The sequence below is a fragment of the Bombus terrestris genome, chromosome 3 (assembly GCF_910591885.1).
Source record: "Bombus terrestris chromosome 3, iyBomTerr1.2, whole genome shotgun sequence".
Classification (NCBI taxonomy): domain Eukaryota; kingdom Metazoa; phylum Arthropoda; class Insecta; order Hymenoptera; family Apidae; genus Bombus; species Bombus terrestris.
Genome location: NC_063271.1, coordinates 6,012,126 through 6,028,935, shown reverse-complemented (window position 1 = coordinate 6,028,935; position 16,810 = coordinate 6,012,126). Strand labels below are relative to the sequence as shown.

Sequence of the window (16,810 nt, the reverse complement as noted above, 5' to 3'; positions counted from 1 at the left end):
ATTTATTCGAGAATAAAATCGTCCGATATCTACGGGTTTTGGCTCGTATTATTTTCAGGTGTTTGTCTACATTCTATAGCAATAGTTGCAATATCGATATCCTGAAATTCAACAGTTCTCCGTTTTCTATCACGTTCGAGAATTATAACGCGTTTACTTTGCTGTATTCTGTGCGTGCTGTTCTTCAATTACTCATTGACAAGAATTATACTACGAAAACACGAGAGTTTCTCTGACAAGAGCTTCGTTGGAGGATAAAGATCTGTGTCGATGCTGTTTGCGAACGTCGTAGAGGCAAAAGCAAAGCCAATTTTGCGCTAGCGTGTTGATTAATTTCCAAGTAATCTCCATGCACCTCTAAGCGACTTCATGCGGCTTCTTAGAAACGCGGCATGGTCTTACGTATCAATTTTAAGCCGAACAAATTAGAACGACACACGCGAGACTTGGATAAACTTGCTCCATTCTTTACTCGCGTTTGATAACACCTTAGCACTCCATCATCGTAATGACGTTCTCACGTACCAAAGGCTAGACCACGTATCTCTGACGGAAACTAATTTGCACGTAACTGCGTGCTCCTCTTATCGAACCAACGGGGAACAGTAAAAGGCCGATTACGCTTTCTTGAAACTGATATCGCCGATGTGGAGTGCATCCACGAGGCCCGATGTATTATTCAGGACGATGCCTTTTTTTACATAATTTGACCGAAAGAAATATGTCCATAAAGTTGTTTGATCGAGGCGAGGAAAAAGAGCCGATCTATGTAGCCAGGGATGGTCGGGGTACCTATATACCGTACGTCGATAAAGCACCAACGCGCGTATAGCGTTTGAAGAAAGTTGTAAAGTCAAATTTACCTTTTTAGTGAATTACGAATTTATTGTCTTTCCAGTTTCGTAGCATTTTTATATTATTCTTTGAGAGATTCATTACTTTTGCTGGCTTCCGACGGTTTTGTATTTTATTATTTATTTTATCCTGATGCGTGATAAAGTATCATGTTGCATCGATAGAGCAAGGCGGATGATGCTTTCTCGTTGATGATTTTAACGAAAGAATTAAATTAAAGAGAACTGCTTTTTAGTAGTAACATCTTTATCTTTTTTTTTTTTTTGACTTGTTTTTGACTTTTTTACTTGTTTTACGTTTCCTACGGACTCTATAATGTCATAATAATAATCAAACTACGAAGAAGCATTTTGATTTAATTTAATTCGTTAAAATCATCAAAGAAAAAACATCGTCCGCCTTGTTCTACCGATGCAACGTGATACTTGATCACGCATCATGAATAAAATATATAAGATACATGTCGGAGATGGAAAGACACCGGTTCCCGTTGGAACCTGGGGAAAACCCCTAATACTGTAATTTGGATTCTACCATAGCCGTAATTAAGCAATCGTCGTCATTCAGTCCGATTGTAGTTGTCTGAGATTTATGAGAGTGAGCTTGGGCTCGAGGCGACAACCAGTCGCCGAACGTAGCAGCCGCGGTCAAGGGATGAACGTTTTCCTCAACTTTCCCTCAAGGACGGCTAGCATCCTTCTCTAACCATCACCATGGAGATTGACAAATTAACAGTAACGTCGATTACCTTCACCCTCCGAACGAAGACTCAACAACGATCGAAGTATCGTTTTTACAGTAGTGATTACCCGACGTTCTAAGATTGAGTACAACTTGGACGTTGACGAAGAGTAAAGTTCGCTATCCTGTTAACCGCGGATTCGTTATGGAACCTAAGACCACTGTCATTAGCGTTACGATTGCCTAACCGCCGACGTTAATTGTCAAATCTATCGTATCCATATTTATGTCAATAAACTCTACATCGTACCACAACAATGGCTAATACCAGTGAAGATTCATTAAACGCCCACTACTCCAATCCTACCGTCGATATATATATATATCGTTGTAACAATCACGTCGAATGGAAAATTAAACGCGCGCGAAGAATTCGGATCGATCTCTTTATCAAACAAACTGTAGCCGCGCAATCTTGTCGTCGTTGCGGTGAAAATGACGCCGATCGGGGGAAAATAACGACGCGAATTCAAATACGGTAGTTCAAAAGACTGTTTTGAATTTCGATTAATTGCGGGACGTGGTACCCGCGTATTGGTCACCTACACCTACATTCTCAATCACGCGCAACTTCTGTTGTCGCTAATTATCGTTCATTGTCAGTCGCTGATAATTACGATTAAAACCGTCTCTTTCATTAGTAGCGAAATATGCTTGTTTAGTTGGATCAATAAGTACCACGGTAAATTTGCACTTTTCCGTAATTACAATTCACTCGTGTGAAGCCAGGCGACAATTTTTATCCCATGGCAAACTAGAATTTGCAAACAGGACCAAGATTCGGCAAATATTTTCACGCTGCTTTCGGGATTATTTTGTATCGATGTACACGCGTGTTCGAGTAAAGTTAAGTTCAGTTCACTGATCGAAACAAACGAGCGCCCGTGCAAACGATATTTTCGGGATTTGTAAATAGTTAAATTTTTCGTGACGTTTGTCGCTGATTCTTGATAATTGCTAGCGACGATCTTGCAAAATTTTAAGTCTACGTCTTCTTCCTGGAACGCGCTAACGTTCATTTTCCTAGCCGCTCGTTTGTGGCTCGATGGTGATCGAAATGACACGAAAGATAAATAGAGTTGCGAAAACGTTACCAAAGAAAAAAATTCGAAAATTCTGGCCGACGAAGATCGTTGCATTGATCGTCTCGGCTATCCAAGATCTTCGCGAGACAAAGGGATCTACGCCTAGTAAAATTATTGGCTATATCAGTTATGGTTCTAACGTGGACGATGAAAAGGTTAAGCGACAAGTGAGTTTATAATCAGAGATATAATAAAGATGATATATTATATTAACCGATATAAAAGCTGTAATGTATTAACCGTGCTATCGAAAAGAATCGAACCGTTATATTACGCGTTTTCTTTTTTATTATTTTTGCTTGAATCGGATTTGTTTAAATAATACGATACTCGTTGACCGAACATTGTACTACGAAGAGTTACGATCGCCTGTAATGTTTCATACGTATAATATTTTATATTATACCTCCAAGTTAAACGAGAAAGTTCGAGTTCCTGCGATATAAATTTTCATTTAACTCGTTCAACGACATTTCATACCCACCCTTGATTTACGTTTGGTTAATTAAAGGTAAAATCAGTCTTGAAGAGAGGTTTAAAATACGGCATACTAAGAAGGTACCGAGGGCACTATTTCCTTCCTACTTGCGACGAATTAGACCGTGCAAATCGTATCGCCTTGAGATTTGCTAAATTACCGTTGCCCTCTGCATATTCCACGAAATCGAACGTGCTATTTCCCGGTAAAATCACACCAATGGCAAGTCAGAGAAAGACGAGCAAGTCTGCTGCAAAATTGCGAAGAACGAAACGACTTGGGAAACCTCGTCCAATTTTAATCTCTCCTACGGCTAGTTTAACGAACGCAGTTTGCAACGCTGACGAATTATGAACAATGGATCGAAATATTTACTAGAAAATTAAAGGACAGCGTTGTTCGTTCGTTACCACAACGAGAAATCTGCGATGTTAATAATTGTATCGTTCTATCGTAACCATTTTCACGGATCAATAGCTGTAAAAATTGTTGAATAATTGAAATATATTGGATGGAATTTTGTTCGTATAAATAACTCTGTAAGCGTATGAATTTTTTCGTATTTTGTTAATTAATTGTTTCATATAGTATCTGTATCGGAAAAGCCGCAGTACAATAAGTTTTAATAAATCGTTGAATGCTGATAATAGATTTGAAAATAGTAATATTATCTGTCTAAAAATTATTCGGAATTGCAACCGCGGTAACATTTTTACAACATTGTCCTTTACCTACTCATTAAAAAATGTTGGTTTAATTATATTGCAAGTTGAATGCTTGCTATTATAATGAAAACTTGTATACCACAGATCTCATTAAAAGTATTGAAACGAAACTGCAATAGAGTGCACGTTGTTTTAAACGTATTAAATGCGTAATTGGAAAAATAAATTATTATATGGAAAACGTAATCTCTAATTGTCGTCTTTTTATCGATCGATCGTATTATCGATCGATCGTATTATCGATCGATCGTATTATCGATCGATATTGTCTAGCATCTTGGCCTACGAACAAATTACAATCTCGTTTTAACCATATACGCGAAAGCTCATTTAACTCTCAACTGGTAAACTATTAATATGCTTCTCCAACTAGTATAAATACAGCAATTTGAATTCGCAAACAAAGCCATTACCACGCGTATCATTTGTTGCCTGACACGCATTCTCGCAATATACAAAGTTAACCACTTGCCGCGCACGTCCAAATATTTTTGTTCCAAAATTACCAACGACGAGTTATAAATATAGTAGAAGAAATTTTACAAAGTGCACGTATTGCTAATTATCAAAAACGTGGAAAGATGTCTGCTAGTAACTACAAGTTATTTACCAGTCTTACAACCATGCAAAGGGGGTATTTTTCAAGGAATATACTACCCGCAAAAAGTTAAGAAAAATCCACAAAGAATGCAAGGAATGTCTTGTGGCGTTATATCATGAATGCCTTGAAATATACCATACTGTACAAAATTATTAATAAACAAAATTAACATTCGTATCTGAAGACTCTACTGAATTTTCTCGTTTTAACACTTAGCCAACCGAATACGCTGTTCACTGCGTATTTTTTCCAAGTATCGAGGACTAATATTCATTACGTAAAAAACAAAAGGAGTCTAAAAATTATTTCATTGGTCAATTATATTTGGCGGTAATGACTATGTAACGATTTCACATATTATTTATACGAAACATAAAATTAAAAGTATATATTAAGTTATATATTAAAAGTTAAGTATACATTTATACATTACATTTTAAATATAAAATTGAAAGTATATATCAAAAGTATAAAAAAATAAAGGTAAAATTCAAAACATTATAGACGAATAAAGATAACTAACACGACTGGAACGTGAAATTAGAAATTCATAATGCATTTTAATATTTCGTTACAATATGGTATAAATAAATTGGTGTATTTTATTATGTACTGTACTTCATAAAAGCAGAAAAGGTGGAAAAACAATAATTGATAATAACAAAAAAAAAACATTGCAGAAGTCAAAAAGAAACACCACCCCCCGTTCGATCACGCAGCGATGTACTTTACAGAGGGGACTTTACCTCCCTGTTCGGTTGGCTAAGTGCTAAGTAACGCTTCGCGGCAAGTTACAGTGTAGCATTCTGGCCACCTGTAACTTCGTTGCGAAAGCAAGTGGTTAAATGCAACGCAAACATAGCGGCAACGCATCGTAATAAAATTACTTCGCAGTAATTGCGAAATAAAATTGGAAATTAGAGGACATTTTATCGAGAATAAGAGAATGGACATGGAAGTTGAGGAAAGACCAGCCATTTAAAAGATTTCATTGTTGGAAAGATTTCGATGCTTTAGGAGACTAAGTAAAGTGGCTAGCGATCCTAGATAGAAATAGAGAACGCCGATGAAACGGATGAATCGTTTTCTATTACGATATATCGATCGGGCACGTCCCGGTTGGTCCCCGTTTCTTTTGCTTCTTCGTTCGGCACGCGGTCGGAGAATTAAGCAAAATGAGGAACGAGCATTTTTCGTAGATTGCATCGAGCGCGGAGGCGGCGTCGGTCGACCGGTTGTGCGCCATTTATAAAACTTTCGAGCGCGTTATCCGACCCGATAAACTTAATAGCTTCCAAAATTTACGAGATTTGGCATAACGTCGAGGAAAATTTCGGACCGCTGCGTCGGCGCTACTGTATTCTTAACTCGCTATATTCCAATTTGCGTATTTTCTTATTCGAACAACTTTATGTAGGTACTATCACGCGAACGAACTCTTAACGATAGGTATACCGTGTTTGTAAAATAGGAAAATTAATTACTAAAGCGTTAGTAAATAAGAAATAATACGAAACTCAGCTTACTACTTCAGAAATCTTATATTCTCTCTTCGGTGCGTGATCTCTAAGAGTTTTAAGTTTAAAAATTTTTAATTTTAATTTTAATTTTATATAATTTTTTCTATTATAATTTAAACGGGAAGCAATGATCATTTAACGTAAATTAAATGCAGTAACGTTATATAACTAAAACAACTTAACTGGATGGTCTACAACTCAACTCACAATTTGCAATGAATAACTTGATAAAAAAATTACTACTTAAAAATTACTACTTACAACGATATAACTCGTGCAGTTAGTACTCGTGCGGCTGGTACTCGTGTGGCTGGTACTCGTGCAGCTACTGCCAGAAATTCTCGTTACTGCAATGCCCACAATACTTTGTCCACAATTTTCGTCCACAATATTTCGTCCACAATATTTTGTCCACAATATTTCCTCCACAATATTTCCTCCACAATACTGTTCGTCACACTACTTTCAATACTGTTTGCAAGATTATCTAGAACACCGACAACTACTGCTTGACTTACAAGACTTTTTCGAAGACTGTCTTGGCCACCGTAAAAGGAGTTACCTTATATACTGTTCCCCCCAGCATGCACACAAATTTGGTTGACTCTAGGTATGACTAGGCTAGGTACCCCTCCTTTACTTACCCTATAGAAAGAAAGATAAATATAGATCCCATTGGTACCTCCCACCTTTCAGTGTCTTTATCCCTTCTTACCTGAAGTGCATCGGAATTTTTCAGCAACTTTCCCTGAAATTCTTCCAAATGTCCAAATTGGATAAATTGAGAATGTAAAGAATTAAATAAAAAAAAAAAAAGATTTCCTCAATACTACGCTATATTGTGTACGTCAATTTTTTTTTTTTTTATTTAATTCTTTTCATTCTCAATTTGTCCAATTTGGATATTTGGTAAAATTTTTTAACTATTTGATTATCATGTGGGTGACTACCCCCAGCGGGATACCACCTTCGTGTTTGTTAGATTATATCCTTTGTGGTGTACGTCAGTAGCAGAACATGTAAGAAATGATAACATTTAATGAATTTATGTCACTAAGGCCACCGATGACCCCCGTGGCACTCAAATGAGATTTCGCGCGATTCACTTATTTTTTGCTATTATCAATTATTTCATATTGTTTCTTCGCATTGCTAAATAATTGTTCTACGTTGTTACGTCCCGGGACCTACTATGAATGATAATCCATCCCTCAGTCAACATGATCACTATCCATATAAACATACTTCTTATTCGAACCTGCAATAATTCTAAAAAAACCTAATAAAGAAATAATTTCGATCTCGGAAATGGATCATGTTACGACGGTTCTCAGAAATTTGGTCGATCAGGCTGCCAGAAAAATGGCAAAAAGTAATTAACGATAAAGGGAAATTATTTCGATCATTCGACTGCTTTCGTTTTTCTTAATTGAAATTTTGATTATACTCAAAAGTTGGGGAAAATTGCACACTTGCAAATGAAACAAAGTTAGCATTGAACAAATACTTCCCATATGTTATACATTTAAGCCTTGTTATACATGTAAGACGACCCTTGTTACCTCAACGCTTTCAGCACTTTCATTGCTTTGAATCTGCAGTACATCGGAATTTTCCCCGATACTATACTATTTAAATAAATAAATCATTTAAATTTAAATAAATCATATTTCAACATATCTGTACATTTTACCGAAGATCAAAATCAAAGTTTTATCATGTATAAATACTTTTTTAACCACTGTAATTAATTTTCTAGTAGAGGGAATATTAAATTATTTAGTTTAGTGTTGTTCACGATCGTTTCCATTAAATTCGATTATATATTTTTTTATTATTTTAATGAAATTCAAATATATATATATATATATGTAGCATCAAAAAAAGAGGGGGTGTACGCTTGAACTATTACATATTTAAGGTATAAACTAAGAATCGTAAGAGTGCTGGGGAAGAGAAAAAGAGAGAGAAGAGTGTCTGCCTGGGTGGCGTCAAAACTAAATGAACAAAGTAGTGGGGGAAGCAAGGGTCGAAGGTCAGCATTTTCTGACCTGAGAAGAGAGAAATTGGAAACCGTGTATTAAAATAAGACGTACGAAAATATTTACAGCTAATATAGCATTAGAAAACAAGCAATACTGCACAGCCCTCTTTATGGACATAGAGAAAGCATTTGACAAAATAAACCCCGAAAGCCTACTACAAGCAATTAGGAAACAATTCCCGGAATAAATACACTAATTAATAAAATCTTACTTAAGCAACAGAACCTTCGTGATAAAAATCAAGAACACATACTCTGAAGTTAAAGACATCAAGGCTAGCTGCGGTAACGTTCAACATCTTAAAGATGGACAGAAGGCTAAAAAGGAAGCACCCAGCAGACCTCACAAAGGATATAACCTAGCAAACGCAAGGATGGCACCCCGCTGGAGGTAGCCACCTACATGTTAATATAACTGCTAAAAAATTCGACCTAATGTCCAAATTGGACAAATTGAGAATGTAAAGCATTAAATAAAAAAAAAAAAAGAAAAAACACGAAGATATTGTAATCAGTTTTTTGTATTGGGTATTGCTTGTTAAACTAAAACTAAATTTAACAACAAATAAAACATTCTTACTTGTCCTTGCTCTAGACTATTTAAGATATATTTATTTATGAAAATATACATATATTTTTACAGACAATAGATAATACAAAGTTTATTACAGTGCAAATTGTAGCGTTGAGGTGAATTTAATTTTGTAGTCATAGTAGGTTTTATTTCGGTCGGACAATATCTTTTGGGAAAATTCTAATTTCTTATCTGGCAAGTTGTAAACTTTACAATGGGGACCACGTCAGCAGCTTAATTTGGGTACGCACTAGAGTATCACTAGTAGTACACATCAGTAACACAACAGAATATACCTCGACAAGAGTACGCAATTAGAAGGGTACAGAATATAATAAGATTAGAAAGAAAAGGTTTCCATCCCACAAAGCTATTGTAATAAAGGAAATCCAAGGCCGGAGAGTTAGTCAAACGGGGCCGTGCATTTTTCCAAATATAATGGGCCACACCTACCACTGGCGATCAAATTAATCGTTTCCAAATTTCTATATAAATTTAACTATATTTAAACGTTATCATATCGCTTTCTAACCTATCACTTTTCGTAAAACATGCATACGATATATTCTTCGATATTTATTTATAGTTTGCTTTCTTTTTTTTCTAAGAAATATTTATAATCTGTTCTGCCTACTACGGGCCGCTCGATAAAATATTTTGCAATAAATAAATTCAATCAACGCAAAGAAAAGGCTACCTCAAGGTCAGCTGACAAACAAAATCAGTAATAACAAATAGCAACGTGTTACGTCTGTAATCTTGTCTTAAACCGTCCCTCGATCAAGATGACCATCAGGTATCAAAACATATCAACTCAGGCCCATAGTAATCCATAAATAAAATTTAGCATCTTTTACTGTCAATTGCTATAAATATTCTAAAAATCGAGAAGTTTAGAATCGTTGCTCATTCCAACTTTTTTTTTATTTATTTCTTTTTATTCACAATTTGTTCAATTTGGACATTTGGTAGAATTGATATTCTTACTTGCTATCGTCCTTTCCATTAGAATATATCTCACTTTATTAGTCAAAAAAAAGAAAGAAAATAAAGTTCATAATATTTTTAACGATATGTCAGGTGCGACAGCATATGCTAAACGGCATATAATGAAAGGACAAGCAAAGACGGTATTTTATCTTATCATTGATCACCGTATAAAGAATCATATGATAAAATATACGGAAGAAATTTAGAATATTGTCCATATGATAATCAAACGGTTAAAAAATTCTTCCAAATGTCCAAATTGGACAAATTGAGAATATAAAAAATTAAATAAAAAAAAAAGAATATTGGGGACTAAGTGAAAGGTAGATATAACGAAACAATCCGGATTGCTTTGCCTGGCCTATCCTAAGCACCTAGTCGGTGAGCTAGATGGCCTTGAACGGCGACCCGGGGAGAGGGGGAGCGGGTTTTGCGGTAAGTCCGACGCTACCCTGCGTCCCCCGGGTCGGGGCGCAGGATGTCTGAGGATTTCGCCAGGTAAGAAAAAGAAAAGAAAGATAAAATTAAATTAGATGCATTTATTGCTTTGCTATATGTCCGCGGTGCATATCAGGCAAAGAATTTAATTGTTTCATATTTGTGAAATAAAATTTGAGGAGCTGCATTTTTTCAAAAGCAACAAGCAGCAATGACTTTGTTGGAGTTTTAAGTTTCATACGATTTGATAAGAAGAGCGAAAGAATCGAACGTTTACGAATCAATAAATTTGTAATGGTATCTACAGTATGGAATTTATAGAGGCGATTTATAGAGAATTCACAAAATTGTTATAAACCTGATGCATACGTTATGCATACGTTATATCGATAACCTGACTGATTTAACACCTAATTGAGAATTCGCAACAGTTATCGATATTGGAATTTCAAAGTTGTTCGTAAAGTAATTCGTAAAAATATGAAAATAAAAATGAAATATTTTAAACGATTCCTAAAATAATCAGTCAATGGTCCCCCTTCAAATTGTTTTACCTATCAGTTGAAAGAACGTTATAAATTTAGATAGAGCGTGTTTTAATTGAAAAAAGAACGTTACATCGTACAAACTCAAGACGAGTACTATAACAACATTGTCCTTTTATTAAACCGTGTTAACGGAAGGCTGCCTCTAATTATGAAATTCAAAGTTGAGGCGTATACTTTCACGGGATAGAGGATGAAGTTACACTTTCGGTTCAACATGGTGATATCAGCATTCAAATTTCAAAGAGTAGCAACTGAATTTTTTTTACAAGAGAACGAGTTGCAATAAAATTTCAAAGACTCGTAGAGAACATTTGAGCGCCGAAGTAAAATTAAATATCGTACCTATAGATATGTACAGCGCGCAGTAACGACCGAAGGAAAGCTTAAAGAATGAAAATGGGCCAAAACGCTGTAATTTTACAAAATTGAATTGTAAATGAAAAGAGAAACGAATGTATAATATAATCATAAGCATCAATTTTGAACTTTCTTCTATCCGCCACTGCATGTATAATGTATATGCATATGTATGTATGTATGATATCGTAACAGTGCGATACGAAACAGAAAAGTCACTACTGATATCCTATAATTAAAATCTTATCAAAATAAATAATTTCTTTATTTGTTGCAAGATGAAACAGTTCTGAGCAAACTCCGAATATGGCAAAGAAAAATATTTCGTGTCTTATTCTTGGTATAATTTCACTCTAAATATCTTTCATCGTCCAGGTGTTCCTTTTACTCGGAAATTGAGTTTGCGACTAAACTAAATCGATCAGCATCGCTGTAAATGTTTCTGTTTTTCTTCGCACGTTAAAAGGACTTGAGGGAATATCTTGCATCCAACACTTCGAGAGAATAATGCTGGTATTTCTCATCAGTTCTTCAGAGACAGACTATTCTCAAGTGTAAGATTTCCATTTTTCTCTTTTTTCTCCCGAAATGAATTAAAATATCTATTCCCTCGACAGCAAAAATGACGCGCGATAAGAAAATCGATAGACTATCACGCTTTTAATTTTTCCATAAGCTAACGAATGTCGTTCGATATTGCAATAGCCTCGATGATTTTTGTTTCTTCGTCTGTATGTATATCCGCAAATAACGCGAAAGTAGTGACAAAGTAAAATTCAGTCGCGATATTATTGAAATTATCCGAGGGAACAGAAAAATAAATTCAACGATATCCGGAGACGCACGAAAGAAGAAGAGGCTACGAGATGCGCCGTATTTTGGTTAAACCCGTAGCTACTTCTACGTTCTATTTAGACTTGGAGCGTCCCTGTCGAATAAAATCCGTACATGTCAAAAGCAGGAAATACTTGGGAGAATTTTCGTGCTCGCTCTCGAAAGGATATTGCATGCGGAAAATGACCAATGGTGGTACGAACACGCCACTATGACTGCTAGTTGCAGAGGACTGTGGGGTATCAGACGGGCGAAGTGAATAGCATTAGTGTGAACTCCAGGACGCCCGGTGGTTCCGCAACTGCAATTGCGTGGCTCGTATCGGTCGATGTAATTCTGACTCATCTAGCTTTTGTTCCTGCAAGAAGACTATTGTGCCGGCTTTTCTCTGCCTCTTAATTCGATTTTCTCTCCTACGATAGTTTTACCGAAATATCTACGGTCATGTTTTACCAATCGTCTCTCGGCAGTATTCGTCAAAAATTCTTGTATATCAACATAAAGAAAAAGTGGTTAATCATACAAATACATTACCGATCTCGCTATCGAAACAATACGATGGAAAACTTTGAAGAAATTGGCTAGTAGTCTTGAGAAGAGGTTAAAGAAAACGTGTTTTTTTTTTTATCTTTGTTTATTAATTCCAGGTTTTCTACATATTTTTTTTACATGATTTTTTTCCAGAATAAATGCTGAATTCTAATTGTAGGGTGGTACAGGCAAAAGTACCGATACGCGACGGTACGACGTAGCCATGCATTATTAAATTTTTTTTTTAAGATTATTTTTAAGATTTTTTTTTAAGATTTTTTTTAAGAAGTATTATTGTGCCTTAAATTTAAGCCGCTGTTGCGCTCTGCTTATGTACGATATTTTAATTTATGTCCTGAAAGCCTGGACGCAAAAACAGGACAGTTCGCTAGCCTATTAGGGAGGGGATGGGAGGGGATGGACTGGGAGGGGATGGACTGGGAGGGGATGGACTGGGAGGGGTGGGGAGGGGGCGTGTCGTTGGGGTTCTCGTTACGAGATCCGAACGTAGCAACTCTTTGAGACACCGGTTTAGTCTGTAAAATACGTCATATTCCGATTGCTAATAAAGAAACAATATATCAAATGAAAATTGCGCACGATTGCTTAACACGTTGAACGGCAAATCATTTTCACGTGATTTTCGATTCGAGCTATACAGACCATGAATAGCCAACCGTATTGTTCGTTTTATACGTGATAATTATGAATCAACCGATTGTATTCTCGAGTATCTCCGGATCAACTTTTGTTTTACGCGGAATGATTAGAGCGGCATAGAGGGGAAGTGTAGCGTACGCGGCATTCAACGTGTCAAATGGGAAGTAAATTTCGCAATTAAATGGAAAGAAATGCATACGCTAGGAATGCTAGGAATAAGTGGAGATTGCGAACAATCAATCAATAGCTTGCCGGCATTAAAGACGTCGCTATTAATCGCGAGGTTGCTTTGAACGACGTAATTCAGTGTTTCAAATTAATAAATGCTGGAACAGAGTTCGTGGAGTTTCTAACAGCGTTGCAGAGTTCTCACAGATGCAACAATATGGTTCACGCTAAGTAATGGAATTCTAACTGGCTGGGAACGCGTTGCGCCCAAAAGACAGTTGTCTTGCATTTCATAAAAGCCATATCTCTGAAGTAGGAACGCGTGTTTGTCTGTGGATTTAGTTGCTCAGAAAGTACAGCCGCGGCTAAATATCGTTGCATAAGAATTTATTTTTCGCTTTAATAAAGCATGTTCACGCGATTATTCAACGTGTTATAAACATCAATGAAAAGATCTCAAGTTCGCAAATTCTGTTTTAATAGAAAAGAGAATTTTCGCGTTCCCTCTGTCTGCATTTAAATGCAAAGTCCGCCGCTAATTGCTCCACGTTTAAATGCAAAACTGCATTAGACGCGTGGAAGGACGAAAACTCTTTGCCATCTAATAATCCGTTTGTTTCTTAACATTGTTTCGATGATAACAATGCAAACATAGGCTGTTCGAAATCGAGCTGTGCTATCGAATCGAACGCTCATTACGTGCCATATTTCAAAGACGATTTTCTTCATTTTTCGATATTAATCGAGAGAGTGTAATCGGGCCGATTATAAAATACAAAATGGATGACGTGAGTGTATTTACGATGCGTTAATTAGTGCTATATGAGCAACGCGATTAAGCTTTAATTCGTCTTTTGTTTATGTACACAGAGGAGCGATCGCATACTGCATCGAATGGTTCATAGGGAGCTCTCACAATGGAATAGAATGGGATAGTGATCGCATTATTGTCGTAATTGTGTCTGATCAAAAGCTATTGCTCTGATTCCAAGTAATTCTATAATTTATCTCGTTGATCGTACGACTTTCCCTGGTACGAACGTGAATCAGGTATTAATTTATTTATTTCTTCGTAAAACGACAATATTTTCTATAGCGCGTAACTATGTACGCATTATAATATTTGATGCTTACATGAAACTAATTCAGTTGCGTAAAACGCTTTAATAGACTTTTTCCAAGATATTCAAGCCCAGTTTTAATCTTGAAACGTTTACCTCGAGGATTGCCAATTTACTCGGTCAAATTATATTTTCAATTATCTTTTTTATTTAATTTTTTACCTTCTTTGGTTAAACAAATTGCTTGCTTTCAGCAAAACGAGAAAGAAGAGAATTAAACGAAATACGAAGCAGATAACCGTGACTTCCTACAATCGCATCTTTATTTAAACGAATTCCGTTGTTTCGGAATCTTGTCTCGAAACTTATCCAGAAGCTCATCCCTCTATTTACTGAAACTACGTAATTTCAGTGAACATAAATAGATATTCCCTTTCTTAGCAAATTCAATATTGTCTACAACAAAGCTCAACTTCTCATACTAAATTCCTTTATTCTAGCTGACAATTGCGTTAACGTAATGGACGCGACGTTCAGATTTATTACTATATATATGTATAACAAGAAAAGTTGTACTTATTAACATGAGAACAAGATGTATGGAAGTATACTTTCTGCCTGATAAAAGTATGTAATTGCAAAAACACTGGCTCGCGCGTTTTCTTGAATCACGAAACCTTTTTCATCTCTCTCTCTCTCTCTCTCTCTTTCTCTTTCTGCTTCTCGGAACTTATTTTTTAATTAAGGATTTAATTAACGTTGTAATTTTACGATGCATCTCTCGAGAGAATTATTCGGAACGTAATTGTGGAAAGTGAGGCGAGTATTTTCGCGTCCAAGACCTTGGTCCATAGGTTCGAGGGAGGAAGTTCATCGTGATTCATTAAACGCGAAAATATGCGTTGCGCTTCGCGAAGTAAAAATTGCGCGGCAAGGAAATTGCATAGAGAAAACCGAGTCACGTTTTCTTCGAAGACGTAGCGGCACAGTAAACTACGGAACTTTATTGACAACTTAATCGCACCCGTTGTTAATAGTTTTCGTTTCCCGAAACTTCTCGAAAATTTCAAACTTTTAACAACATTTTACGTCTAGCGAACCATCGTCTTAAGCTAAGTAAACGAAAACTAAGTGCAATCGACTTTTTATTTCCATCTTTTCAATGTTCAATGGTATTTCGAAACGATGTTTTTTGTTTGTAGTTTGTATTAAGCGAAAGTATTGAACCATAAACACTTTTAACGTTCAAGAATGACGTACATTAACGATACAAATTAATATTATTCATTTTAATCTGTTTAGTGCACTAAACTAAACTAAGAGAATCACTGGCAAGTTAAGGTATCGTTTATAACGCAGTGAATCAGCGCATGGGTAAATCCGCTTTCTTGTGTACTATTTGTACAGTCTTAGGGATCACCAAAATGAAATGACCAAGTTTTATAATGGGACTGCAATAAAGGTTATTATCTAAATTAGACAATTGGTTTATATAAAGGATTACGGGACGTAACCGACAGTCACTCCAAATCCGAGTATTTTTCTATAGAAACTGATTTGTGCAAATGTTCGATTTTTCTGCATACAACAAATTAGTTTTACAATATGCACGTGCAGATGAAAAGAATTGTTCAGAAATCAATGTGGTTGATTCCACTTTTTGAAATTTTTACAATTTTTGTACCAAGCATTTTTTATTGAAGCTTATGTTACATAATTATATCGATTTTCGTTGCATTTTATTTTGTGGAGTCCAATTGGAATGATTTGGAAAATAACCGACTCGAACAATTAACTAATCAAATAATATAGATAAATAAATAACGAAATTGAACGCCGAAACACGGATATAGAATAAAATCTCGACAAATGAAATACAATTAATTAAGAACTTTGTTGCTACTGGTAAATTAAAAATATCGACCGCATGTTACGTTTCATTTAGTTTTCCATGGTTGATACGTGATATTTCTGCAAAAGAAAAAAAATATTCCAGTGTATCATTACATGTAATACCCTCCGCTATTTTCTGCCTTCCTTCCGCTCCCCACTTTTATTTTTTTTCTTTTTTTTATATGTTTTTTAATAACATCATAATAACGACGACACGTAAACGCAGTCTCGTGTCTAACGGCGAACGCTTTTTGTTGTATACTCAAAGGCCGTTCTTCCATTGCAGTGTTCGTACGTGTAATGACATTCCAGAATGTAATTTACGGCCGTGTGCGGCTTGCAAGCCCGGCATTTTTGCTTTTTGCGCTTCGTGTCAGAACTGTTCGCGTTTCATAGTTTTAAAGGTCGGATGCAAAAATATTTTTCGTTAGTTATTTCTTTAGGATGCGTTTGTGTGTGTGTATTTGTCTATATATACTGGTTTCGAAGCACACGGAATGCAGAGGAAGAAATAAAGGAGAGGAGGAAGGGAGGAGACCGCTTTGAAGCAGGGTCGTTCTAGACGTAACGAGACAAGCGAATAAAATTAATTATCTTTTTTATTTATACTCGACACTGTTCATTCTCTTTAATTAACAATTTCATTGCCACGGAATATACAGTCGGCGAAACAAGCGTCATCGCTTAATGGAATATACGAAACGAAA

General features: G+C 35.9%; 2 protein-coding genes across 10 annotated transcripts in view; both read left to right on the top strand.

Annotated features, from left to right (window-relative positions):
• The window catches only part of LOC100648390 (TWiK family of potassium channels protein 18), a 287,911-nt gene that overhangs the window by 69,263 nt on the left and 201,838 nt on the right, over nt 1–16,810 (top strand). The window lies entirely within an intron of this gene.
• Nucleotides 2,520–3,622, top strand: LOC110120319. Its single transcript, XM_020868440.2, has 2 exons — nt 2,520–2,848; nt 3,193–3,622. Exons 1-2 carry the CDS (start codon nt 2,642–2,644, stop codon nt 3,511–3,513), a joined length of 528 nt encoding a protein of 175 aa, XP_020724099.1. The 5' UTR covers nt 2,520–2,641; the 3' UTR covers nt 3,514–3,622.

What these genes read in the sequence shown, in the direction of transcription:
- LOC110120319 (XM_020868440.2), top strand. Translation starts at nt 2,642, where the DNA reads ATGGTGATCGAAATGACACGAAAGATAAATAGAGTTGCGAAAACGTTA. An exon ending in ATGAAAAGGTTAAGCGACAA is followed by an intron (nt 2,849 to 3,192) that starts GTGAGTTTATAA and finishes GGTTAATTAAAG; the next exon opens with GTAAAATCAGTCTTGAAGAG.